General features: G+C 37.6%; 1 protein-coding gene across 13 annotated transcripts in view; it reads right to left on the bottom strand.

Annotated features, from left to right (window-relative positions):
• Nucleotides 1-26,456, bottom strand: part of SETD5 (SET domain containing 5) — a 42,498-nt gene that overhangs the window by 8,520 nt on the left and 7,522 nt on the right. For 9 of the 13 annotated variants that reach the window (XM_049863387.1, XM_049863389.1, XM_049863388.1 and 6 more), the window contains 12 exons: nucleotides 26,373-26,411; nucleotides 22,329-22,571; nucleotides 21,283-21,431; nucleotides 20,781-20,898; nucleotides 19,922-20,031; nucleotides 18,634-18,883; nucleotides 18,213-18,296; nucleotides 16,912-17,169; nucleotides 15,875-16,195; nucleotides 15,229-15,471; nucleotides 9,629-9,758; nucleotides 3,041-3,288 (listed from right to left, as the gene is read on the bottom strand). In XM_049863387.1, coding sequence (XP_049719344.1) covers nucleotides 3,041-3,288; nucleotides 9,629-9,758; nucleotides 15,229-15,471; nucleotides 15,875-16,195; nucleotides 16,912-17,169; nucleotides 18,213-18,296; nucleotides 18,634-18,883; nucleotides 19,922-20,031; nucleotides 20,781-20,898; nucleotides 21,283-21,431; nucleotides 22,329-22,571; nucleotides 26,373-26,411 — 2,193 coding nt within the window. The remainder of the gene's footprint in view (nucleotides 1-3,040; nucleotides 3,289-9,628; nucleotides 9,759-15,228; nucleotides 15,472-15,874; nucleotides 16,196-16,911; nucleotides 17,170-18,212; nucleotides 18,297-18,633; nucleotides 18,884-19,921; nucleotides 20,032-20,780; nucleotides 20,899-21,282; nucleotides 21,432-22,328; nucleotides 22,572-26,372; nucleotides 26,412-26,456) is intronic. The other 4 variants (XM_049863394.1, XM_049863397.1, XM_049863390.1 and 1 more) reach the window with 1 other exon arrangement.

Raw genomic sequence — 26,456 nt, 5'->3', positions numbered from 1 at the left:
ACAACTTTTCTGGGGGGTGGGGGGCTGGGCAGAACTCATCTCAATGGGAAGAATGATTTGCTGACATGCTTCCTTTTGTCTTTGGAAGCATTCACGGGTAAATCGGTTATAATGTATCATGCTATAAGTAAACAGCCCAAGCAGATACCAGGAAAGAGTTAAACTGGTGAAATTGTGAAGTACATTTTTTTTTTGTATTTTAGATGAGAGTTTGGCAACCTGTAGTATTTGTTACTGAGTGGTACCCTAACACTTATTCCTCCTTAGGGGAACCCTTTTCCTTATTCCCATACCCCCTTTTCCTGATCTTCATTTTTCTTATTTTTTTATATGCCTTAGATCCACCACTGTTGTCCAGGGGTGTTGCTTAGCATGCTGGGGGCTAGGGAGACAAACAGTTCCCCTTGAAGGACTGTTACAGGAAATGTGATTGATGGACTCTGCAGCTCACAGCCTAGATTTGGCTCTTGGCATAATCTAATCGGATCTGAGTGCTCTTACCACTATTCTCTAATGTTAAAAACATTGTACTTTTGGGAACACAGCCAAAAAAGCACATGTATATACTCCGAGTCTTTATGTCCAAAACAGGGTTACCTTTTAGGGCTTTCAACTGATGCAGTGCTCCCATAACAATCATGAATTGGACACTGAACTCCTGAAGGGAAGATGTGAATAGTAAAATGTGGAAGAGAGAGTAGTGGTGGTAGTTGTGATGAGGCTTCAGGTGCCAGGGCTGGGAAAAGGGAAGGGGTTCCTAATGTAGATTCTGGACAACGGAGGATGAGGCGGCAGGCCTATGCTGTGGTAGGGAAATTGAGGCTGCTTTAGCAGACGAGGAGCTCTGGTGGCACGATGGTTAAGACCTCGGCTGCTAACTAAAAGGCTGGCAGTTTGAACTCACCAGCCGCTACTTAGAAGGTCTATGGAGCAGTTCTACTCTGTTCTATTGGGTCGTTATGAGTTGCAACTGACTCGACGTCAACGGCTTCGGTTATTTTGGTTTAGCAGACGAAGGTCCTGGTTGTGAATTTTTTTGTGGGGGGTAGGTGGGTGGTGTACGTGCATGATATGCATGTGTGTGATGGACAAGGGGGTATGGATCTCAAAACAGGAAGAGCAAGAGAGGTGGAACCAAACCAAACCCAGTGCGATCGAGTCAATTCTGACTCATAGCGACCCTACAGGACAGAGTAGAACTGCCCCACAGAGCTTCCAAGGAGTGCCCGGTGGATTCGAACTGCCGACCTTTTGGTCAGCAGCCATAGCACTTAACCACTATGCCACCAGGGTTTCCATTCTGTGGAAAGGAGATGCTAATTAATTAAGCTTGCCCTCTCAACACTGCTCTCCCTTCTCAAGATCTTGTTCTCTTTCACTGCATGCCTCCTACCCTCAGCATGGAGAGATTTCCTATCCTTCTCCCAGAAGGCCACATTTTACTTCTCCCTTTCAAAAATTTCTTCCCCAAACTAAGCTGGTCGCTAGCTGGGACATCAGTTTGGTATTTTTCTATGTGTCTAATGTCTCAGAGCCATTTCTCCATGGCTCTTAACTCTTCCACTGATGGAAAACATGCTCCCCACTTCTTTATTAGAATACAGCAAAAAGCATGATAATTACAATGATGTAAGGATGGGTCAGGATGGTGGTTTGTTTTTTATTAATGAGAAAGGTTATATTTCCTTAGTTAAATCATAAGTTCAAAATAGGGGAAACATACACTAGACTTTTTGAAGGAAGGGCTTTTAAAAAGATTATAAAATATTTTCTTTCCCTCTTGGAATTCCAACATTGTGCTTGAACTATGTATCACTAAATTGATCTGATTTATTTTTTAAATGAAAATACCTTGTATTTGCATAGAGCTTCGTAATTACACAAAATGCTAGAAGGGATGGGGAATGTACGACATGCAAAACGCGGTTGCTTTGGAAGGTGATTCACCTTCATTTATAATAAAACATGCACTGATAAAATTACAAAGACCAAAATCCTGTTCCTATAGTCTATTGCCCTCCAGTGCTCTAAAAGTTAAATGGTCTGGAGTTAGAACATAGCCACTTCCAACGTTGCTATTACTCATTTCTGGCTTAGCCATATAAAAATTCAGGTATTTTTAATCCTCATGCTCTTATCAAAGCTGAACAGGACGGATGGTACTGGCTAGAAGATTCACCTTTATCTAAAAACACGTGAGAAGTGTAAGCTGAGGGCGGAGTGAATGTGTTTAGTGGTCAGAACAAACTTTTTCTGTGAAGCAGGAAGAGATTGTGTCCATTTAATTATAAATCAAAGCAATATGCAATAAATGAGCATTCTGTACACAGATTCTATTTAGCAAATCTGCTGTCACCCATTCTTGGATAGTAATGTGATTCAGAATTACTTTTTTGAAACAGCTGAGATATACATTTCTAACTTAATTCAAAGAGTGAATGTAATAAATTTGTATCTGATAAATGCATGTTGTTACTTCCTTGTCTATTTCTCATTCCTAACACATTATAATAAGGAAAGAAAGTAGCCTGGAGTGAAAAAAAACCTCATCTGCCATAAACCATACCCCCCAAGCTTTCCAAATCCTTGTATACTGAGGCCACAATGAGAACACAAGACAACTGGGAAAAGACACTTCGCTGATTAAAGACCTAGAAACAGACACAATAGCTATAATCTGAACTCTTAAGCTGGTGTCCTTATGGTTATTATAGGCAGCTAGAGGCCTATTTTAACCAAGTATTACAGTAAAGATAAAGAGAGAGATCTAGCATGCTTATTACCTCAAGTTCTGAAGACTAATGGACTACATGCAAGAGAGATGACTGTGATCCGTGTTTCTATTAAGGGAATTATGGTGGCTGCCAAGATGAGAGGCTACCAGGTAATAGGTCACACTGACCCTGAGGTTTCCCACTCTTTTGTTGACATAGGGAAGGAACATGGGAAAGAAACGTTTGGAATGATGTTATATATGAAATGAGGAGGTGCAAATGATGATTTTCATATCCAGCACTCCCAACAACCAAACCCAAATCACCTCAAACTGCAGAGGAGTATTACAGCGACTAGCAGTAGTAAGAGACGTGATTGGTGAGAACATGAGGCTGTATCCATTTCGACAATCCTCTTCTCCTGGATGAGATGGACCAGGTGTGGTCAGCTGGGGGCTCTTTGATCCTGGATTGGGAGGGGGTGGTGTGACTGGGGATAAAGGCCGCAGTAATTTGGTGACATTCTGTTCCATCAGATAGCGAGACTTCCATTTCTTTAATGGGCTCAACAAGTCTGTGAAATACAAAGCTTTGATGAGAGTCTAAAACCACAGCTTAACGGAGGCTGTGCAGTAAAGCCATTAATCTCTAACCTACGATGGCTCTTAACTCTTCTTTTGCCTCATCCTATTATCCTTCCAACTGACCCAAAATCCCATAAAAACTCTTTTATTTACCACACTTAATACTCAAAACACTCTATCTCCCAGGAAAACTTCAGATGAACCTGAGACTTCTAACGACTGATCCTTGGGGCTTAATCAACGAATTTAATCTCTTCCAGTATAAAATATATATTTTTTTCCTTTGTGTTTCTGAAAGTCTCTAAGCTGTGTCACTTTGTAAAAGTCACCCTTGATCTAACTGCCACATCACCAACTGAAGCTACTGGGATGTTAAATCCGTATTCTTTTTATGTTCGTTTATAAATTTTTGCTACTTTTCAGCAGTTCTATGATATTGTTTTAGTTGGAAAGGATTATTTTTCCTGACCCATATCTAGCCCTAGTTTTAGGGTGGGTCAAAGTTTTAAAGTGGGTCTTCCACAAAGACTTTCCCAATCATTTTAAAGAACTAGGCTGGTACTCCTTTTCTGATTGGAATAACCTTACTTTCTAGCCTTCTTCCACGATATAAGTAGGTCCACTTGAAACATGTTACTACTACACTATATGTTCTAGTTACTGTTCAAACCAAACCACCCATCCCATTTTCTCAAACATCTACTTTCATGCACGCACAGTTAAAAGATATTTAGTTACGTAATACCTACTATATGCAGGCCACTAAATTAGGTATGGGGGAATGGTCATCATACAATCTGTTTTCAAAAGGCTTACAAATTTCACCAGGCACTATGTTATATGCTTTATGTGAATTAGCTAATTAACAACTCTATAAATCCGGCAATGCTACTGTCACCATCCCCATTTTAAAAATAAGAGTAGACAGGTAAAGACTACGTAATACGGCTCCCATCTACTTCCTAATCACGCTGTTAAATTATATTCCCAAATTAGTGACATTTATCCCAGGTCTTCAAGGAAAAGCTTTGGGACAGGAGGTCACAATCAGAGCTATGCTTCAGGAAGATTCATCGGCAGTAATGGGGAGAATGAGACTAGAAACTGGAAAACTATTTAGAATTAATGGAGCAGTTGACATAAGGAGCTATGAGGCACTGAACTGAAGTAATAAATGTTGAAATGGAGAGGGAAGAATAAATTAAAAAAATACTGGAGATGTATATTTTCCTTTCTGATATCTGAGCATTTTTTATCTTCCTAGATTGGAAGTATATTCACATTTTCCTTTTGTTCCAGCTACTAAGTTTTCTTTTCTCCTTTTTAATTAAGTGCCTAGGTATAAAAAACAAAGAAACAAACATGTGATTGATTCATAGCTTATATCTAGAGTAACTTTGATATATTTCAAGAGTCTTAAACATTGACTCTTTTAAAACATTGCTGAATTGCTAGGTCTAACACTGCAGCTACTAAATGCAATTACGTAAGTGATAAAATTCATTGCAGAAAAATTAGAAAATACAGATGAACTCCCTGGCCCACCATCAATTCACTGGACATTCATTCAACAAATATTTACCAACACTTTATAACATACTGTACTGAGCAAAACAGACCTGACACCTGCCCTTAAAGATCTTACGGGCCACTGGTCATTTGCTTATTTTTTTCCAAGTAATAGCGTTATACTTACAAAATACATCTTTTTTTCAAGTTTTATTTTTCTTTTCTGTTATCTGTTGTCATATGCAGCTTTCATATTGGATGTGGTCATATCTATCCATCTTTTATGGTTTTCTACATTTGCTCAAATAATTCTCAAGATTATATAAACATCTACATATTTGAACACAACCTGAAATCATACCCATAAATAAAACCAATGCTAATAAATATTCTGGTGTATTTTCATCCAGACCTCTCTTATCCTGACATGGCCATTGACTCACATTTTAACCACACTGCTCTTCAACCTACCACTTTCACTCAGGAATATGTGGTAAAAATCTTCCCACGACAATACACAGAAATCTACAACTCAATTTCTAATGGCTGCATGACATTCACGTTATCAACATTTAACCAATTTAAGTATTCTTCAATTTTTTGCTATTATAAACATACCTCAATGACCAATAATCTTTGTACACATTTTTGGATTTGTTTACTATTATTTTTGAGGACAAATGGCTAGATGTAGGATTGTTAAACCAAAGGAATATATATTTCCATAGGTTTACTGGTTTTACATTCTTGAGTGAACTGCATACTCACATCCTGTAGCTCATATTCTACATATTGACTTTATTCTTGATTTGTAAGGGCTCTTTAAATAAGGATGTTGACCCTTTGGCAAAAAAGTTGTAATTATTTTTTGTCTGCCATATAATTTTAGTCACAGTCTTTTTTTGCCATACAGTGTTTTACATTTTTATTTTGTCACAATCATTTTATTTTCTAACACAGACATTTACCAATCTTTCATATTCACAGCGCCACTATACCTCCTACCCCATTTCACCTGCTAATAAATGAATTATATTAATATATTTTCAAATACTGAACTACCTTCACGCTCCTGGGAGAACCCTCATTTGGTCACAGTATAGTATTCCTTTAATAGTCCTACAGAGTCACCAGTACCTGTTGCCACTGAGTGGATTCTGACTGACAGTGACCCTATAGGACAGAGTAGAACTGCACCATAGGGTTTCCAAAGAGCAGCTGGTGGATTTAAACTTTTGACCTTTTGGTTAGCAGCCAAACACTTAACCACTGTGCCAGTAGGGCTCCTGTGTTACTTAAGATTGCTGAAATCTAATTCAAAGGCAGTACTTTGCTGTTTTTTTTTTTTTTTTTTAAGGGGGAGAAGGGGTGTTTAATTTGATAAAATGATTTAGGAGTTTCGTATACTCTTCCATCAAAAGTATGTGCCCACAGCTGATGAACACAAATTTTACCATCCCTTTATTGGTTAAAAATTCAGATGATTTTTACCTTATACTTAAATAAGAAAAAATAAATAAATAAATAAAATACCATATATATATATATATATATATAAAACTAAGAATTCTATAAATAACATCTGTGTATGTAACGTTTTAGTTCATACATACTTCTAGAGAAAATACTTAAATGAACAACGACTAAGTTAAGGGTTACAAATATTTTCAGTGTACATGATAAATCTTACCAAATTGCTAGTAGGGACAGAACTAACCTATCATTTTTATTGCAAATCCTTTACCCTGATGTATGTGTCATCTATTAATTCACTGACAATACAGACATACAAAATTTATTTAATTTGACTTATAAAATTATTTGACTGTGCCTAGCATCTATTTTGGCAAGGATCTAAATCTTTTTCATCCTCCCAAGTAAAAATTCCAGAACAATCTACCAAATCTTTCATTTATATTAAGGCCTGTTTCTAGCTATTCTGTCCTACATATACATCCATTCCTGCCATCAGTACCACAGAAATTTAATTACTAATTTCATACCAGAAACTGATTTTATGGTTCTAGAAAAAGCACTTTATTATCATTACTCTTTTTCACTTTTTTCTTGTATTTTCATGCTTATTCTTTTAGATAAACTGCAAAATCATTTAATAAAATTCCAAATACAAGCTAGTTATTTGATGAAAATTATATGAAGCCTGAGACTATATATACATCCTTTTAACAGTACTTATTCTTTCCACTGAATATGGAATCTGTCTTCATTTCTGCAAGACTTTAAAAATATTTCTCTGTAATGGTTTGCTCTACATGTCCCACAAAGATTACTCCTAGACAGTTTCTTAGTTAAGTTTGGGATTATTTTTCTTCATCTTCTTAGTATATAAATACGCCTCATTTTTGTATATTTGCATTCTATCCAGCAATTTTATTCAAACTTTATTAATTCTAAGTTTTTCAGCTGGTTACTTACGCTTTCCTGAGTACATACCGACATTATAACAAATGAACATTATACCCCCATCTCTCTAAATTTAACGTTTTATTTTTGTACAATTTTAGCTTTTGGGAATTTATATATTTTAATGTATTCTAGTATCTGACCAGTTTCTGTAAATGTTCCAGGAATGCTTGACAAGAGTATTTCCGTAGAATAATACAATAACAATTCTTATTATGGGTCTGATATTGTGCTGAGCACCTGACACACATTATTTAATCTCATAGTGGCACAAGTGGTGAAGCACTAGGCTGCTAACTGAAAGATTGGCAGTTTGAAACCAATCAGCGGCTCTGTGGGAGAAAGACATCTCAATTTGCTTCTGAAGAGACTACAGCCAAGAAAACCCTATAGAGAAGTTCTGCTCTATCACATGGGGTCACACTATGAGTGGAAATTGTTTCAGTGGCACCTAACAACAATGCCCTATAGCAGATATTACTATTCCTATTTTAGAGATGAGGTTCAGAGGCTTTTAATAACCTGCCCATGTCATATAGTTAGTAAAGGATAGAGCGGTCTTCAAATTCAGGTCTGTTTTTTTCTACTATGCCTGTTTGTCTCTTTTGTTAACGTCTCCTTGGTCTTCTTAAAAAAAACAAAACAAAACAAAAAACTAACGCAACAAAGAAAAATAATTCCTCAGCATTTACACTAACTTATAGCAATATAATGAGGTGCTCATTTGACTACTTCTTGGTAGTTTTATTTAAATATTTTCCTATTGTTTATATTGCTCCTTAAGTGCAAAGTGTGTCCTTTTGAATGTTTCTCACTAGTAGAGAATAGAGCAGAAGAAGCTCAATAAAGGCTGGTACTATGGTTGATGACTAAATTCTAATTCCATTCCACCCAAGGCATGTCGTAACAAAGGTACTTTCCCTACGGGTCTCTTTACCAGTTGGGACATGTGTGTGCGTTATGTACGAGAAAGAATATTTCAGCTAAATTTTATCTTCACTACACTTTAAAAACTGCCAATAAATTGGCACCAAGATTTCTTCATATTAATCTGGTTTCACTAACTCTCCCTAAATCTGTGATAAAGTACATAATGCAAGATTTTAAATGCACGGTATCGTTCATCTTCCAGATGTTCTATACTGGGATCTTATTATCCTGAGGTTACACAAGTGATAATTTATGAGATATCATCCAGTCTAGAGATAGGAGAAGGAGCTGTCAATAATTTAAAAATATATGTATTTTAATAACCCACATTAAAATACTATACACAATTTTAATATAAAGCAGATATTACTAATATGCATTTATTTAATTAGATCTAAATCAGGAATTAATCCAAATTCGAGTCATCATTATTTACTCAGCAAGTCAATGAACAGGAACAATGAAGTGGGGTCTAGGAGAATCAGAACCGTCACGTTAGCTGCAGTCTTACATGAGCTTTAGTTGCTGTCTTGTTTTGGTTGCATAATATTCAGAAAACTGATTTAGACATAAACTTATGGAAATAGTAATAGTGTGAAATCACAAGGTACTTTTCAATTAAATGATATTGATAGGAGAATATTTCTAAAAAAGTCTACTCGAAAAATGGAACAGTCTGTGGGATTTTTACCCTTATCAAGTAATTTAGTTAAAGTATTCGTGGATAATGCAAATCATGAGAAGAAAGGACCTTCTGCAGAAATCAAAAAGGGGAAAAAGTAAAAAAGGAACACAAAAAATGATAAAAAGACTGCTTCAAAAAGAGTTAAGTTAGTATCACAAGTTAACGCACTGGTGCTTTTGTTTAACTGCAATTCAGTGAAAACACCTGCAAGTCTCTGTGAGACTAATGGACCAGAAATTCTTCAGAGGCCACTTAGTTAAAAACAAAACAAAACACGTATGGACTTTAAATTGGATTCAAGGCTGTGTCTTCTGAACAATTTTACACTACTTGTGCAAGCCCTAATAAAAATTGCCATTTGTTAATAATTTGTTTACTTTATTCATTCTCTGCCCCTTCAACCAAGCCCTCATCCAATTCAATCATCTAGAATTTTGATTCTTCTCTGAGTATTAGTGTTCCACCACTCTGACGCCCTTTGTTCCTCTTACAAACATGGATATAGATTTCCTAAACTTACTACTTTAAATGTATCTAACCTTTTCATAACCATTTCTGCTGTTATCTGTACACTGTCTAGTTCCTTCTTTGTCGTCCTGGGAAAACTGATCCCTGACTTGAGATCTCTTTCTCTGTAAAGACAGATGTAAAGTAACTATTTAGAGAACAATGCTATTTTTTTTTTGTATCAGACTTTTAGTATTCATATTGAAAAAAAATTTTTTTATGTGGCCCTGAAATAATCACTGTTCATATATCCAGAAAGGTCTTAAGACATGTACCTGCATTGTCTTTGCAGATGCTAGAAGCATTACTGTTCTCATTACTTTGGTATAGGTGCTGAGTTCTAGTCTCCTGGGGTACGGATGATGTTTGAGTCATCCCTTCTTCCAAGGCTTGCTTTATCCAGCGCTATAATGGGAAAAGAACCAAGGAATTATCAATAATCATTTAAAACTATTTAGTATACCTATTTTAAATGCATTAAACAAGTCACTACACATCAACAAGTGAGAAATGCAATCCAATACACACATTCAATTCACAATCAAGTATTTTATGTCTTGTGTTTCAGCATTTTAGAACACTGCCCCATCAACTCCTTCTACCAGGCATAACTGAGGAAATGTTGATTACACACAATTAGAGTCCATTAAAAAAATGAAAACCAGTTTAAAAAAAAAAAAAGGTTACTGTTCAACATTTCATACTACTTAGGATGCAGAAGAGATAAGGAAGAAAACTTAACATTCATTTAAGAGAGACTTTGATCATATAGGATGTTGCAGCTAGTACATAAAAATGCCTAGAAGGAAGACAAAGATCTCTTAAAAGTTGCCTGCTGTTGATTCCTGAAGAGATAACAGAAAAGATTCACAGGAAGACTCTGGATGAGAATAAATAGCTCTTCATTCTAAAAAGTCTACTGGCAAATACAATAGTCTGTGGATTTTTACCCTTATCAAGTAGTTTAAAGTATGCATGCAGAATGCAAATCATCAGAACAAAGAACCTTCTGCAGAAATAAAAAAGGGGAAAAGGTAAAGAAGAGCTCTAATCAGTCACATATTTCTGTAATAACTATTAGAACCTAAATAGATGAGAAATAAATCTAGATCAGACACTAAGACTGCAAAGATTATGCTAATAAAATTACACATCCTGTGGAAGACAGAAATTTCTTAACTGTAACTGTGTTCTCTTAAGATACACAGTTGTAGGTTCTCACCACTCTGTGGCTCTCCTGCCCTGACAAGACAGATCAAATTTTTATAAATTTCAATTTCTGAGTCAGACCTTCCCCCAAACAGGAAGAGCCAAGATGAATTATTATAATTTTACAAGGGGAATTATTATAATTTTACACCTTTTAGAGAACAAGTATTACAGGTAAGCAAATATTCTCTTCACCAAAGACAGCAATTCGAATAGATTTTCCCTTAGAAACTTAACAAATAATCTAGGAAAAATTCACCAGGAAAAATTTTACATCATGTAAATGTCATTATGATCTGTCAAATGAAAGCAGAAATAAAACTGTAAACCTGAGGTGCTAAGAGTGAATGAGTATCCAAGAGAGCGGTCTCAATAGTTATTTGAATGACATCAATGTTTTAGGATATGACCAAGGCTCTGAAAAGCCAAAACAAGACCAAGAATAAACTCTTATATACCGAATATTGATGTTAATATGAATTACCAGAATCATAGATGCTTACAACTTAGAAGGGGCCTTAGAGGTCATCTTGTCCAAAGCACTCATTTTATATAGGTGGTAAAAATTAGGCCCAACAGGGCAAAATGAGTGAAAAACCCTTTGTTACAGATACCTTTAGTACAAGTTTTTCTTTTCAGAAGAGATGACAGGATTCATTCGGAAGCCCTGTCATCTGCGCATTGCTCCAAGAAAAGTTAATTTCTTTTACTTCTGGTGTTAAGCAGATGAACCCATAAAAGAAGTTATATTCCAGATCTGATGACTGCAAAAAGGGAACATAAAACCAGAAGAGAGGCATTCTAAGGAATAAGATGCTTCTATGGTTAGCTATTAAGGTCAAACACAGGAAAACTTGGTTAAACCCATTCACCCTGGCCTTGCTATGTGTTTCCACAATATTCCAGGGCTCATAAAAATAGAAAACATGAACACTTGTTTATATTTATCAAGTTCCAATCACTCCTATGGATAACAAATTAGAACCCCTCACAAGTCCTCTTCCACCCTCTCCAATTCCTGCCTGCAGTTGTTAAAGTCATAAGAACATTTCTCTGAAAAACTCTGTATTCAAGCAAATTGCAAAAGACATTTTAAGGGCCCAGAGGGTGAGAGAAATATTTTTAAAGAGTCTTATTATTATGAAGAAAGAGTAAGGAAATATGTGTTTACAAGCACAAAAGACCTGGACTGAAACCTGGCTGTATCACTTAGTAGCTGACTTACTTTGGGCAAGTTACCTTAGCTTTCTGAGCCTCAACTTCTCAATCTGTAAATCAAGACTGATAATCCCAATCTCACAACACTGTCATGAAGGTTAAGTGAGACAGCTAATGTAAAGAAATCATACAGCATAGGACTAGTCACACATATGTTCAATGAGGACTGTTAACTAAATTTCAATGACATGTATAGAGATACACAGGTGAATGACCCTCCAGTGTACACACTGGAATACCAATGCAAAACACCAGTGTTTCCTAATCAGGCAAGTGTGTCTTCTAAGAAATCTGGAAGACCAAATGTCCCAGATTTACTATGTGTACAAGGCGAATTTAGAGACGATTTAGAGAGAACAAAGTAGGACAGTACTGCAAGTGTTGTTGGCCACTTACAAATGCTTCTAGAATGAGAACCGAAATAAGATTCAACAAGATATACCATAACATGCTTTTTAAGTACTATGATTCAATTTAATTTAGAAACTCCTTAAGCTGGTCATCAAATGTTCTGTCAAATACTCTAAGAATCTGCTGATATATTACCATGGGGTGCAAATATACAATTGCAACTTTAATTTGCCTTACACTGTTTTTAACTTATGAGGCCTTTAGATTCTTTAATTAGATATGCATCAGGGGGCCTATCAGGAATAATACGCTGTTCTAACTAATCCCACGGAGGATAGTTTTTCTCATCTATTTAACTTACATTCTTCTCTGAGGAGTGTCACGATTTTTTTTTTTTTTACAATTTTGTCTAATCAAGGAAACATTCTTGGGCCCTATACTAGATTAATCCTTTCCAACCAATCTAAAAATAACTCTTCCCCATCCCCAACCAGGATAGAGCTGAGTTCAATTTCTAGTGAAAAAACCCAATTTCATTAACTTTGCTCCATAAGAAGTGACATTCTTGTTTTGTGGTACAGTCTTGATACATTTACAGCAAATATTAAAGCAGTGATTTAAACTTAAACAATTCAGATTTAAACTTAAACAATTTTGGAAGCAAGAACCCAATTTAAATAAAATAATCTTGCTGTGATAATCCGGTGTACATAACCTGAACAACTATTCATAAAGACTGACCATGACACATATGGATAAACGTGCTTGAGGAAAGCCTGTATAAAACGAGACTAAGGATGATCAGACACATTTAGAAAATGCAACAGGGCTTGAGCTAAATGAAAGGAGCCCTACTGGCTGCTAACCAAAAGGTCAGCAGTTCGAGCCCACCAGCCGCTCCCCATGAGAAAGATGTGGCAGTCTGCTTCTGCAAAGATTTACACCCTTGGAAGCCCTCTGGGGCAGTTCTACTCTGTTCTAGAGGGTAGCTAAGAGTCAGAATAGACTTGATGCCAATGGGCTTAGTTTTGGTTTTAGCTAAATGGGCTTTCTATCCGTCGCCAGTGGAGATACAAAGATGAGGTACAGATGCAAGTCCTAAACCATAGCTAAGTAAAAAGAGCTCAAAGGAATGGATTTTCTACTATATCCAACTGAAAGAACACATGTTTTTGGAATTTACAGGTCGATACTAGTTGGAAAAGATGAGAACAGAAATACTGTACTGCGGCATCAGAACTATCAAGAAGGCATTTCAAGAGGCTAGTCCTTACTACTTACTATCCAACTTCACAATTAATCTGTACTAAATAATTGTCTAACCTTCTTAAAGGGCCAAAAGAGGAGATTTTACTCCCCAGTTTGATTAAGATGCTTCAACAGTTAACACCCTTAGAAATCTAGTCCTATATTTAGCCAAAAACAAAAGGAATGTTTTTTCGTATATATTACTAACCCATCTCTCAACTTGCTCCTCCTTTAAAGACCGTATCATCTATACTCTTAATTTTTCAATACTATTCTCACAATACAGTTAAGATTTTCAGCTGTTATTCTTAATGAGGGACATAGCAGGAAGATTGGTTCTCAGTTTCACATGCCATGCCAGAGTTAATACAGATCTGTATTACTGAAGAAGGTTAATTGTAGTGCTGACTACAAGGCAGAAAACTTTTTCTTTTCAGGTAATCTAAGATCCAAGATAAATCAGTCTGTCTAACTGACTTGGTGTAAGGAAGTATGCCCTGAGAGCCAACCCTGTTTTATTGCTTAAGCAAATTTCCTGTAGAAAACAGCTTCTGAGAAATTTTCTAGTATTTTCTCTTAAGGGATCTGTCATTATTCCTACTTCCACCACTCATCATGTTACTGCATTATCTACAAACTCTTCTGACAAGGATCTCACGGTCAAACTTCTCTTTAGAGTTTCTTCTATTTGGGAATTTTCCCAAACCATTAAGTGACTCAGATACTTAGGTAAGATGTGCAATCAGGAAAAGATTCTCTTCAATGTGTGCTGCTCATTCAGCAATAGTGCCCTTCCCTTTTGCACAGATCCCTGCTGCCCTCCTCCCTCCATATCCCACACCACTCTGCCTCGCCTTCCACCCCCCTTCCCCCCAGAAATAAGTTCTGTTCTTTGGGTAAAGAGAAAAGCTTTAAGTTTGGAGGAGTCAGGGAAGACCTGCCTGGAGCTGGAGACTTCATCACATCAAATAATCTACATGCAGCATCCTCATGTACGTGATGCCAGTGGAGGAGGGCAATGGCAGACACTGAGGAAGGCAGCCTGAATCCAGATCTGAGGATAAGAGAAAAGGGTGTTCCAGGGAACAGACTCTACCTCAAAGGAAGACCAAATGAAAGGTTGTCCTATACTTCTAGAAACACGGAAACGACATTACAGGTCTGAGGGAGTGATCTATTCCTGAGAGACACCTTTGGAAAATATGCACGGCTTCTGGGAATTAAGAAAGAGCATTCCATAACAGCCACCAAAAAACTATTGCCACTAGATCCAAAAACGATATGTAACTAGAGAGAGGAGAGAGAGGCAGAGAGAGTCTTTTATAGTGGTTCCATATACACTAGGGAATAAACAATCCAACATGTCATTTGATCAAGGGAACACAAATTGTGCCAATTACAATTAGATTTTTCCTTTAATCTCCTTCAAATAATAATACTGATTAATTTAAAACACGACTCAATCATTTTTAACTTATGCAACAGTGCTCTAGAGTACCTGGAGCCCAATTTCATACAGTATATCACAAATGGGCATTTTAACCAATACCACAAGAGCACACCCAAAAAACACCCCTCCCTACCCAGTCATCAACAGCTGTGCGCACTCACTCAGTAACCTCAAGGGCTCTCAGAAAAGACAACAGTGAATACTCACAAATTTGAGCACCAAGAATGCAGTATACAGTCCACCTTAAGCACCACTGACTCCTGATGCATCAGTATTCCTGGCTGAACAACTAACTCATTATAAACTCACAGGGGCAGAGAGTGGTCATCTAGACAATGCGTTAGATATGTCAGAATTATAGGCATCCTTAGTGAAAAGAACACATGAACATAGACATACCTTCTTACAAGAGCTGAACGTGCCATCAGGCAGAAGGGGCCTTCGGCGCCTCTCAGGGATAAAGGGTGAACCAAAACGAATGTAGTGTTTGGGAGTGGTGCAAATTAATGGGGAATGGATAAGACCAGGTAACATGTTCAGAGTCGTTGCCAGTACAGTTGGGTCCGTGGTGATACGTAAAGGGCACTCAACAGGACATTCTTGCTTCTCTGCTTTGTCATTCAACCATTCTGTAACTAGATACTATGGTAAAAAAAGAGATCGTTAGTTGATGCTGCAGATGTAAAAGCCAGAGACAGCAATGCAGCTCAAAAAGACAAATCTCGTCTAGAAGCTAGGACGGAGAGATATGCAGCAGCTGCAGTGAATATATGAATTGGGCATTCAGAACACAAGGATATCTTCCTGCATTCTCTCCCTGCCCATTGAGAGAGGAATAATTTCAGCTATCAGTGACTTAGGCTTTGCTTAAAAATTAAGAGAACAAAAGATACGATTACTTCAGCCCTCTGTATCAGAGCATTTTACCTAGAATTTTTTATCTAATAATACTGAGATTTCCCACCCCTCCCTGGGGATTATAGATCCTCATATTTTCCTAAGACATATCCCTTGCCAGAATCAGCCTTAAGAAGATGTGACTTACCTTTTTGGTTTTAGGGTACTTCGATGCAGCCCGGTTGACATGGGATCCAACAACCGATACCACTGCTGGGTCAGACCCTGTTAATTGCCTGTTTTCTCCTAAATTGTCTACACTTCCAGCTTCAGTAGGAGTTACTAAGCTGTTATTTCCTCCCTCTTCCAGGGCAGTTTGTGACAATTCTGCCTGCTGTGCATTGGCCTGCTTCTGACGCTTTAGTCTTTGGGCTGAACTGGTCCGGTACCGAGAAATTCGACTCTTCGGTCGAGGCCTAGAAGGCTTTGCTGGAGGTGGTTTAGGAATTGGTTTTTCTACAGCAATATCCTGTAACAATAGCAGGGTCAAGAGCTTATCAGAAATTTCTTATTAGTAAATGTCTTATCCATTTGCTTATTCACGGTAAGCATTCTAAGTATCTACAGGTGAAAAAGGTGGGGATTTGGATACAGGGAATTTAAAATGTATTCCTTAAAGAAAAAAATTCATACAATAAGTCAGCTAAAAAGGCTTAGTTAGGCAGATGTCTGGGTTAGTTATTTCTGTTTCTAATAAGCACTTGTAAAATAGGCCAAAGTCAGCTCAAGGTAGCCAACTAATTTTAGGATTCGAAGCAGGAAAAGAACTCAGAAGAGTTGGTTTCTCTTTCCCATGTACTGAGATTTTAGCTTACAGTTTGGATTCACGGCTAGGGTAAGGCAGGGAAAGTTGAATTTATCCAGAGAATCCTATGAAAGGCCAGACACAAAACTGTGGTATACAGAAGATCCAACAGAGAAACCAAATGATTTCTATGAATTCACCACCAAGTTTATCTAGCAAAAATAGTATGAAGTTCCATTCTAGTCTGAAGGTATCTAGTCACTCAAATTATAATGTAGTCACCCATCTATCTCCCTGATGAAAATGGCTCTAATTTACATGGCCTTATTTATTGTGATATGGGGCAAAACTGAAAATACTCATCTTAACCATTCAAAGATAAGAAACTGACATTAGCAAAGGTAAGGATGTCTAAGGCCTAAAGTCTTTTCATCTCTTACCCCTGCCTGGGAAGACCTCCGGGTGTTCACACCAACACTCTGTGGGGTGCTTGGGACGGCAACATTTGAAGCTGGGTTGCTAACTTCAGATTCAGAGGCTTCAGTTTTTGTCTCGTCTACCACAGGAGTCTCAGAGGTGTTGGTAGCAATCTCTATGTCAGAGTTGCTCTGCTCCAAGGTCTGATCCCGCCGTTTCCTTCTTTTTTCTAAGTTTTCAAAAGCATGCATAATGGCTTCAACCTTCCTATCTTCCCGGGTCTAGAAAGAAACAGCATTAGCTAAGGACCTCCTCAAGGAGCCCTGGTGCGAAAACAGTTAAATGCTTGGCTGTTAATCAAAAGGTTGGCAGTTCAAACCCACCAAGCAGCTTCACAGGAGAAATGCCTGGTGATCTGCTTCCGCAAAGATTACAGCCAAGAAAACCTAATAGGGCAGTTCTACTCTGTCCCATGGGGTCGCTAAGAGTTGGAATCAATTCGACGGCACCCAACAACAACAAAGACCTCTTCAAAAACAAAATAAGAAAGAAGACTAATTTGGATAAAAGGAGGCCTCAATCAGGAAAAGAACGGACAACCTTTTTGTAAGTATTACTAACGGAAATTTATAGAAACGCATTTAGCTACCAGTAAGATGACACATATATCTTAGAAAACATAAGATGAAAATTAAAAACAAAATATTTCACTTTAAATGTTTGAGAATAAAAGCAGTTATGAAGGACACTAAGGTTAAACCTGAACTTTTCAAAAAAGGTCAGCTATTTTGAAACATTTTAATATAAAAGAAAAATAGCCATCAAAATCAATTTTTCTTTGTATTTTCAGAGTTCAGAAATAGCCAAGTAGATTTTCCTTGAACTTCTCCCTAAAATATTTCTCCTCAAGGATAGAAATGAACACAGCTGGTTTCAGCATAATTTTTGCATTCATATGACTGAAAGGTTTTTAAAAATGTCAAAACTTACACAAACACAGCAAATTCTGAAATCAGTGCAAAATAACCTGAACACAGATACTCTGTTTTAACCAGTTTTTTTTTGCAATCAGACTGTTAGTAGGATTATAGTAGAAATTCTTAAGGTCATCATTAGATAACAGTCACCAGACAACTAGTTTGTTGTCTGTGTGTACAAAAATATATTGAAATCTATTTTCTGGAAAAAGTCCAAAATATAACCCACAGGTGGATGGTATCTCATTGAGGAAGTGAGATGATACAAACTCAGGAGAACAGAAGGGGTTCACATGCTGCAGGGAACAGAAATTAGCAGGAGCAAAAGGATGTTAGAAGGTACCCACCCTTCTGCTATGAGCTGGGTTCTCCTGGTCATCTACAACCTCTTCTTTCTCTTCTTCTGGTTTTTCTTCTGGATTGTCTATTTCCTTTAAAATAGAGATAATATTTAGCTGTATTTGTAAGGTGTGGGAAAAATCAAGTTTTCGGGGGGGGTGGGGGAAGGATAGCTTTATAGTGTTACTCATGCATGGCAACATGATAAACACAGAAAACCCCAATTCTCTGGACCAAAACCTGGAAAACAACCAAAAGGATGTTCTTGACATCGTAAAACAAAAAGAATGAATGAACACACACCCACCTTGATATAAAGGGCATTAAGTATTACTACAGTTTCTCTACATAAAACATGTGGTGATCTGGGATCTCTTCATATGGAGGGGATCCATACCATAGGAACAACATTTGATCAAGGTTGATTACCTCATGATCACTGGATACATTTACTTTTTCTGGAACTTCTTCTGGTTGCTGGTCATTATTCTCCTCTGGAGCCTCATTCTGCTGCTCCATCTCTAGCTCTTTTCGTCGTGCTTTTCTACGCCTGGTCTCTGCTCCAATGGTGGGTAGGCTTGGAGGAAGTGGGAGTGGCTGTTCTGCAGCATTGGGATTCCTTTTCTGTATAGGGCAATTCCGGTTCCCCTTGTGACATGCACAGTCCACTTTATAATTACTGCTCCAAAGAAACACCAAAAGTGCCTGTTTCAGTGCCTCTGAAAATCTGCTACATTACCCATTCGTTCTCTCCAAATGTCAGTAGAGTATAACAACTTCCTCTAGTATTGTCTCTGAATAAATTAAACTGAGATATTAAAACCCACTGCTGCAGAGCTGATTCTGACTCATAGCGACCCTACAGAACAGAGCAGGACTGCCCCACAGGGTTTCCAAGGTGTGGCTGGTGGATCTTAACTGCCACCCTTTCGGTTAGCAGCTGAGCTCTTAACCACTGTGCCACTAGGGCTCCAAACTGAGGTATCAGAGTCCTTATAAATATTTTTGATATTCTGTGCTGCTCTGTATAACCCTAACTCATGTAACCAGTGGAAAGGAATGAAACTCCCTAATAAATTCAAGTCTCCCAACTGTTTTTATGCTATTTAGTAGGCAGTGAATCAGTGACGGGATCTGAAGTGCTATATTTATTTTAGGTTCACTCTCACCATGTTCTTACTTTTACCTACTGATTCCCTACTTATTATGAATGCCCTTTCTCCTTATACTTGGGCCAAACACCACTTCACCACATAACCTCTCTTTGCCTGAAATGACCAACAGAGAAAGCATCTATTTTACCAAACCTACTGCACGTTTATGTATGACTCGTCATCTTTCTGATAATCATGTACAGCTAGATTACAAGATATAAGTGGATGGGGTGAATCTTTAAATTCTTATTCTGTATGGCCCCTGGAACAAGTGCTCTTGCATAACAATAGATGCTACTGCAATTTCTAGGAGTCTCTCATATACCCTTTCTGCTATTCTTGCTATAAAGGAATAAGATTTCTGAGCATTGTCATACAACATACCTGTATCTCTAAAAAATGTCTCGCTCTCTACAATTTCTAAGCAGAAAATGCATTATTCATGAAAACATTAAGTAAACAAAGAATGAAAGAGCAAGGACCACAAGCAGACTTAATAGAACTGAATAGCTTAATATGTAAGGCAAGGCTATTCACGTTAGAAAAGGTTTCCGAGGTCTTACCAGTTACTGTACTCATAATCAAACGCTATGGTGACCTCTGCATCCTTGGTAATGGCAGACACGGCGTAGATACACAGGTGAATCATTCCATCTGCGATCATGTGCCGTACCTGTGTGAACAAGGCTTATGGGTGGTGATTTATTATAAAGACCAGAAATTCTATGCAAAAGGGGAAAAAAACCTTTCACTCAGATAATTTCTTCCATCTAGAGTTCTAGTAGTTACTTGATTCCATGATAGACTCTGATGCTATTATATAGTGATTGTTTTCAGAAATATATGAAAATTTACGATACTTCTTGAAATAAATGGAGACGCCCTGTAACATTACAAATTCAGGGACGAAAATGCTCTAGATCTTAAGAATGGTTTCCAGCTCTACCAGGAAATTAAAATCCCTCAACCTGTAAGAAAAGCTCTGTGGACCTTCTTGCCACATTTGATGTGGCTGCACTGATTATGCTACTGAGAAATAAATTCTACTAGAATCTCTCTCACCATACAATGCTTAAAACATAAAAAATTGCAACCAAATGGCCATTTGGTTTTGGTCAAATGACATCTTCCACCACATGGCAATTTCTTTAATAAAATCTCACTGACTTATACAGTCTAGCTCTTATCTCCTTAGCAAATTCTAACTTGCTTTTTTCATTTTTCTCTTTTCTAACAGAAACCCATTCCTTGCCCCTCATCCTATCAGAATAAAGCATCATTGCTTTTGTTTTTATCTCTCACAATGAAAGATTATAATCATTAATCGACAGACCTTTAGCTGGGTGAAGTTTTCAGATGCTTCTTTAGTAAGCTTGTCCTTTGCTGGTTCCATTAAAAGAGAAGTTGCTACAAAAATCTTACCTCTGCATTTGGTGTACAAGATCTTCTGATGAATCGAGCATCATTACCGAAAGTTCGGGCATCCACACACATCTCTACACCATTGAATTTTGAGTAGAAGAGCACAAAGGGGTATGGTCTAGGGATAATTAAAATTCCTTTAATTCTCAATACAAATATAAAAGCCACCCCATGACTCCAAATATGAAGCATATGCTGACACAAGAAACAGCAGTCTTTTGCAATGCCTAAACTTGGAAAACATCACATGCTTGTCTGCTTTTGATTAAAGAACAAGCACATAGCAAGGAATGTTTGGCTCGGAAGGGAGTCGTCACCACTTTATACATTAAACAATTTGCAGATTTATTTTCACTTCTCTACAAATAGCAGACAGGCGTGAGCTTATCTGAGTTGTAATCTTTTTTTCCAAGAACATCCTAATAACTAGGATGATTTTTACAGCAGTACTGGTCAGCCAGACTCACTTTAGCCCCCATTGCTCAATGAATGATGTTCTTACTTTTTGAAGAAATGCCCATTGACCTCAAATTGCTGTCGTAACATGACTTTCCCTCGATACTCTATTATAAGAGTGTCCAAAGCCAAATCTCTTGCAGCCCTCAGGATCTTTCGGTGCTTTTGAACACGAGTGACTCTTCCCAGCTGTAGCTGAATAAAAACAGAATACTAACATTAGAACAGGGCAACAGCAGCTACGTAGATACCTAGAATATTTCCTAATTGAGGAAAAGGCACCAAAATTTTCAAGTTTCATCTGTCTACACTATTTAGCTCAATGATCAGAAAATTTTCAATTTGGTATAAGCTCAATTTTTCTAGGAAACATACTCCATCGAGTGAACCTGACATCCCAGAGAAGGGTGAAAAAAAATCAAAGAAAAATACATGATTGAGAATTTAGCAGCTCCATATTCCTAATAATTCCTTTTTAAAAAAAGATTATAATTATGTAAGAATGAGAAGGGGGGACAGGACAGTGGTGGTTCTGTGGTAGACTTCTCGTCGTCCATGCAGGAGACCCGAGTTCAACTCCTGGTCAATGCACTTCAAGCACAGCCTATCGGCAAGCTGTTAAGAAGCTGAACAGCTGTCAGCCGAGCCTCCAGACTCAGACAGACTAGGAAGAAAAGCCTGGTTATCTACTTCTGAAAATCAGCCAACGAAAACCCTATGGATCACAACAGTCTCATTCTGTTGTGCACTGAATCGGGGAGGCTGACTAGATGGCACCTAACAACAACCACACATAATAATAAAGAACAAACTTAGATATCTATTAATTTTACATAATTCCTATCTGGGCTGTATGAAAATTTCCTATTGTAATGTATCAATTTTTAACTAATAAAGATAGTTTAAAAATATATATCCAGACAGTTTCTAGTCAACACATAACCTGTTTTTGGTTAAAGATGATCAATAGCTGCTCAATATGTTACTGTAAGGATTTATACATTTGAAAAAAACAGTAATTCCAATCCAAGCCCAATTCCTGGTCCTTAAAATCTTCACCACTTAAAGACCCTTTAACTCTTTGAGCCTTACCTGCATTTGGGAACCAATAACTGTATTATTACAGGCCAATTCAGTTTTATTAATAGTGTCTAAAATGGCAGGTTTGCCCACAAATTCCTTGCCAGAATGTAGATGTTGTTCAAGGGCGTTTTGTACATCTGCACTGTACTGATTAGTGAAAGCTTCTTCATACTGATCAGTCCATAGTCTTATCCGATTTTCCCAGCCCTCAGTTGTATTCTCATCTAAATTCTGTGCTTCAGAGGGAGAATTCTGTAGAGAACAAAGGTCAGGTAGGTTAATAGAGTCCACACACAAAAATTGGGAGAAAAAACCCAGGCTGAGTTCCAGAGAAAATCTGTTTTCACTTGGCAGTTGGCATGGCATAACAGAGTAATGGACTGGGAGCAGGGGATCTGGCTTCGATCATGGTTTTGTTACCACTGAGATGTTATATCATGGATAATTATTTATAAGCTCAGTTTCCCCACTTACAAAGTGAGAAATTAATCTGGATGACAGTTCCATCGCACTACTGTGATTTTATGACCACTTCTACGGGATAAGGAAAACCTGGTGGCATAGTGGTTAAGAGCTATGGCTGCTAACCAAAAGATCAACGGTTTGAATCCACCACTGGTTCCTTGGAAACCCTATGGGGGCAGTTATACTCTGTCCTTTAGGGTCGCTATGAGTTGGAATCAACTCGATGGCAACAGGTATATGGGTATTTATGGAATAAAAATCAAATTGTTCTTATCAGATGACTGACATTAAATTTCTAAGAAAATCTTCATAGAAAAGAATAGTAGAGACCTCAAAATATTGTATTGCTTAATTTTCAATATTTATTCAATATCTGTTAGCATGCCAGGCCAAAATGGCATTATTTTGTTATTCTCCAGGAGACTGGTTTTCTTTTTGTGTTACATATTACCTTCCCTATACAACGAATACGTGTTCATTCTAAAAATAAATCTGACTTAAATAAATAAATAACCCAACTTCTCACCATCCACAGAAAAAGTTATCATTTTTGAGTGTATCTTTCAAGCAGTCCGTTTTTGACATTTAGATAGCCAGGTTCTAAATACTCTGAAGAAGTGAAGTATGTGTGGGTGGAAGGGGGTAGAGAGTGTAGAAAATGTCTGAGAGGTACTTTGCTATATTTCTTAGAACAAACATTCCCTTCTATGATGACAGTACTGAGAAAAGATTATTTTATTTCAGCAACAGCATCCTAAACAAATAGCTTTATATGTGCTTGAGCTACAGAGACACAACTTAAGTCTGACACATGTTCTCCTCCATGGTGTTGAAGACTTAAGATGCCATCAGAAAACAAAACAAACACTGACAGTGATGACATCATGCTAGTAATGAGTAGAAGGAAAAGACACTGTAGTACCAAAGCTACTTGAAAATATACGTCCACACTAAACTTGCAAAAAAACAAACAAAAAACAAACCAGGAGTAACAAAATTAAATATACTTTCCATAAACGGTACAGAAATCTTTATGCCTGTTACGATTACTTTCTTTCATTGCTTTGGCATCACTATAGCTGATTGATTACTGTCTACCATTTTCCCCCCAAGAAACAGGGAAATGAAAGAAAAAAATCAACAATACTGTTTTCTACATTTCTTAACTAGAGTCCATAAGACAGCACAATACACAAAGAAGTCTAAAGAAACACCTAAGGCCCACACACTGAGAACAATGTATCACCTGCTAACATTAAAAGTAGCTTGAGGCGTCAATACCAGCTAAGCAAAAGAACAGTGCAAAATCCACGACTCAAGGATGCTTTTTTAAAACTGGGGATTAGGGGTGTCCCAAACAATATTCCTAGCTTCAGGCATCCAGAAGCAATTGCTAAATATGACTTGTTAAACTTACTGTATTTTGGAAGCTGCTGTTCCATTAATCCTACTCTGTGCCTATTCTACCGTCCTATTCTTCAGGACACTGCAGGCCCCATCTCAGTTGTTTTAGATCAGTGGTTCTCACCAGGGCCAGTTTCGTCCCCCGAGGATATCTGTTAATATCTAAAGACATTTTTGATTGCCACAACTTGGGGCGGGGGCCGGGGGACAATCACTACTGGCACCTAGTGGGTAGTGACTAAGGATGCTGTGAATATCTTACAATGCACAGGACAGCCTCCCCACAACAAAGAACTGCTTGATCCAAAATGTCAATAGTGCCAAGGTAGGGAAACCCTGGTTTAGAATTAAGTCTCCAGTAGGGGAGACTTTCTGGTTACAAACCCAAATAATAAATTCTTTCCTTCTTATGGCTCACACCTGATTTTTGGCTGAGTTCTTACTAAGAACAAATTATGAGCACAAAATTCATAATTGAACTTAACATTCTGAGAGCAGAATCAAAATTAAAAAGACTCTCAAAATTTTAACACACCTATGCCCTGGTGGCACAGAGGTTAAGAGCTAACCAAAAGGTTGAACCCATTGGCTGCTCCTTGGAAACCCTATGGGGCAGTTTCACTTTGTCTTATAGGGTTGCTATGTATTGGAATCGACTTGATGGCAATGGGTTTGGTTTGGTTTTGGTTAAGGGGATATTACAGCCGTGGTGGTGCTGTAGTTAAGAGCTCAGCTGCTAACCAAAAGGTCGGCAGTTTGAATCCACCAGCCACTCCTTGGAAAACCCTATGGAGCAATTCTACTCTGTACTATAGGTTAACTATGAGTCAGAATCAACTCGATGGCAATGGGTATGGGGATATCTGCCAAACTCCTGAAATCACACAGAAAATTTGTGTAGTTCTCTGCGAGAGTCAGTTGATAGCTTCTAAAAGTTAAGAACCAGCAGAAGTAAGATAGCTAGCTGACAACAGAGATAAGAGCTTAAACCTGGGATTAGGGCTGTCTGCCCTGTAAGTATAGTTAAGGCTCCCTCGAAGCAAATGAAACAAAAATAAATGAGCAGTTAAAGAAAATTTGACCCCTCAAAGGAGATGATCTATCAAAGAAATAATAATTAGGCTGTATTCCAAGAGATCCCAGACCTCTGATGCTCTTTTGCTCTAAGTCCTCTCCTCTCTCCTTTACGGTATCCGCAAGTCTTAGGTATATGCAAGATGAGGACTTCAAACTTTATAGATAAAATGTCAGTTGTAATCTTTGATAACATCAGTCATAATAGAGTTCCACATAAATATAATCACAACAAAGCTTATCTTCACTAAAAATTTTCATGTTTATGCCATACAACTGATAACAGGAAAGATGCTTTTGTATCACTAACACACTTAGAGATATGAGTATTTATAGAATTAAACTGGACTTAATCCTAATTAAATGCTTTGAAGCCATAAGTAATGATTCGGGAGGTATTGTGTGTGTATACGTACGTGTACACACACACACACCATGTGTGTGCAAAGGAAGATACCGTCGGTATAATCAAATTTCCTTTTGGCAAACAGTTTTTATCATCCAGTACTTAACAGTCCTTTTAAACCATCACATATAATTTTTCTATTCTCCAACCTCTCCAAAATCATGCCTAATAAGCCCTTTTTTTGATAACTGAAGGAAAGAAACACTCTAGCATCATCTCAGTCCTCTAAACCAGACAGGTACGCCAGAAAACAAGTTCGCCAATAAATGATTCCAATAAAAGTAATCCCTATCAACAATACAGCTTTCTATTGATGAAATTTATCCTTCCAACATGGTACTAGGGTAGGTGCATAAGAGATCCTATAGCATTACCAGAAAAACCTCAGTCCTGGGTTCAAGGCCAGTCATAACGACAGAACAAATTAGCCTCATTTTGTTCAGCAAAATGTCACTTACCACCCAAAAAAGCCGCTAATGAAAAACCAATAAATGAAAGCTGATTACAGAAGGGGAAAATATTCCACAAAAAGGCCAAGAAAATCTACTTTGGAAAAAGGCTCTATGAAAACTGAATGGCAACAATTACAAACTAACAAAAAGCAGAATCCAAGATTCTCAGACCATCAATGTCAGGAAAGAAGCTGACCAAAATGCAAGATCACAGTGAAGTAAAACACAGCATCAGGGAAGATTACCCCTTACCTTCATCCGCAAGGACTTCCGGGATCCCTCTCGAAATGCCTATCCCAAAGAGGAAAACAAGTAGAACAAAACAAAACTTGGTAC

The sequence above is a fragment of the Elephas maximus genome, chromosome 20 (genome assembly GCF_024166365.1).
Source record: "Elephas maximus indicus isolate mEleMax1 chromosome 20, mEleMax1 primary haplotype, whole genome shotgun sequence".
Classification (NCBI taxonomy): domain Eukaryota; kingdom Metazoa; phylum Chordata; class Mammalia; order Proboscidea; family Elephantidae; genus Elephas; species Elephas maximus.
The sequence above is the reverse complement of the archived record's forward strand: the minus strand, read 5'-3'. Positions and strand labels throughout refer to the sequence as shown.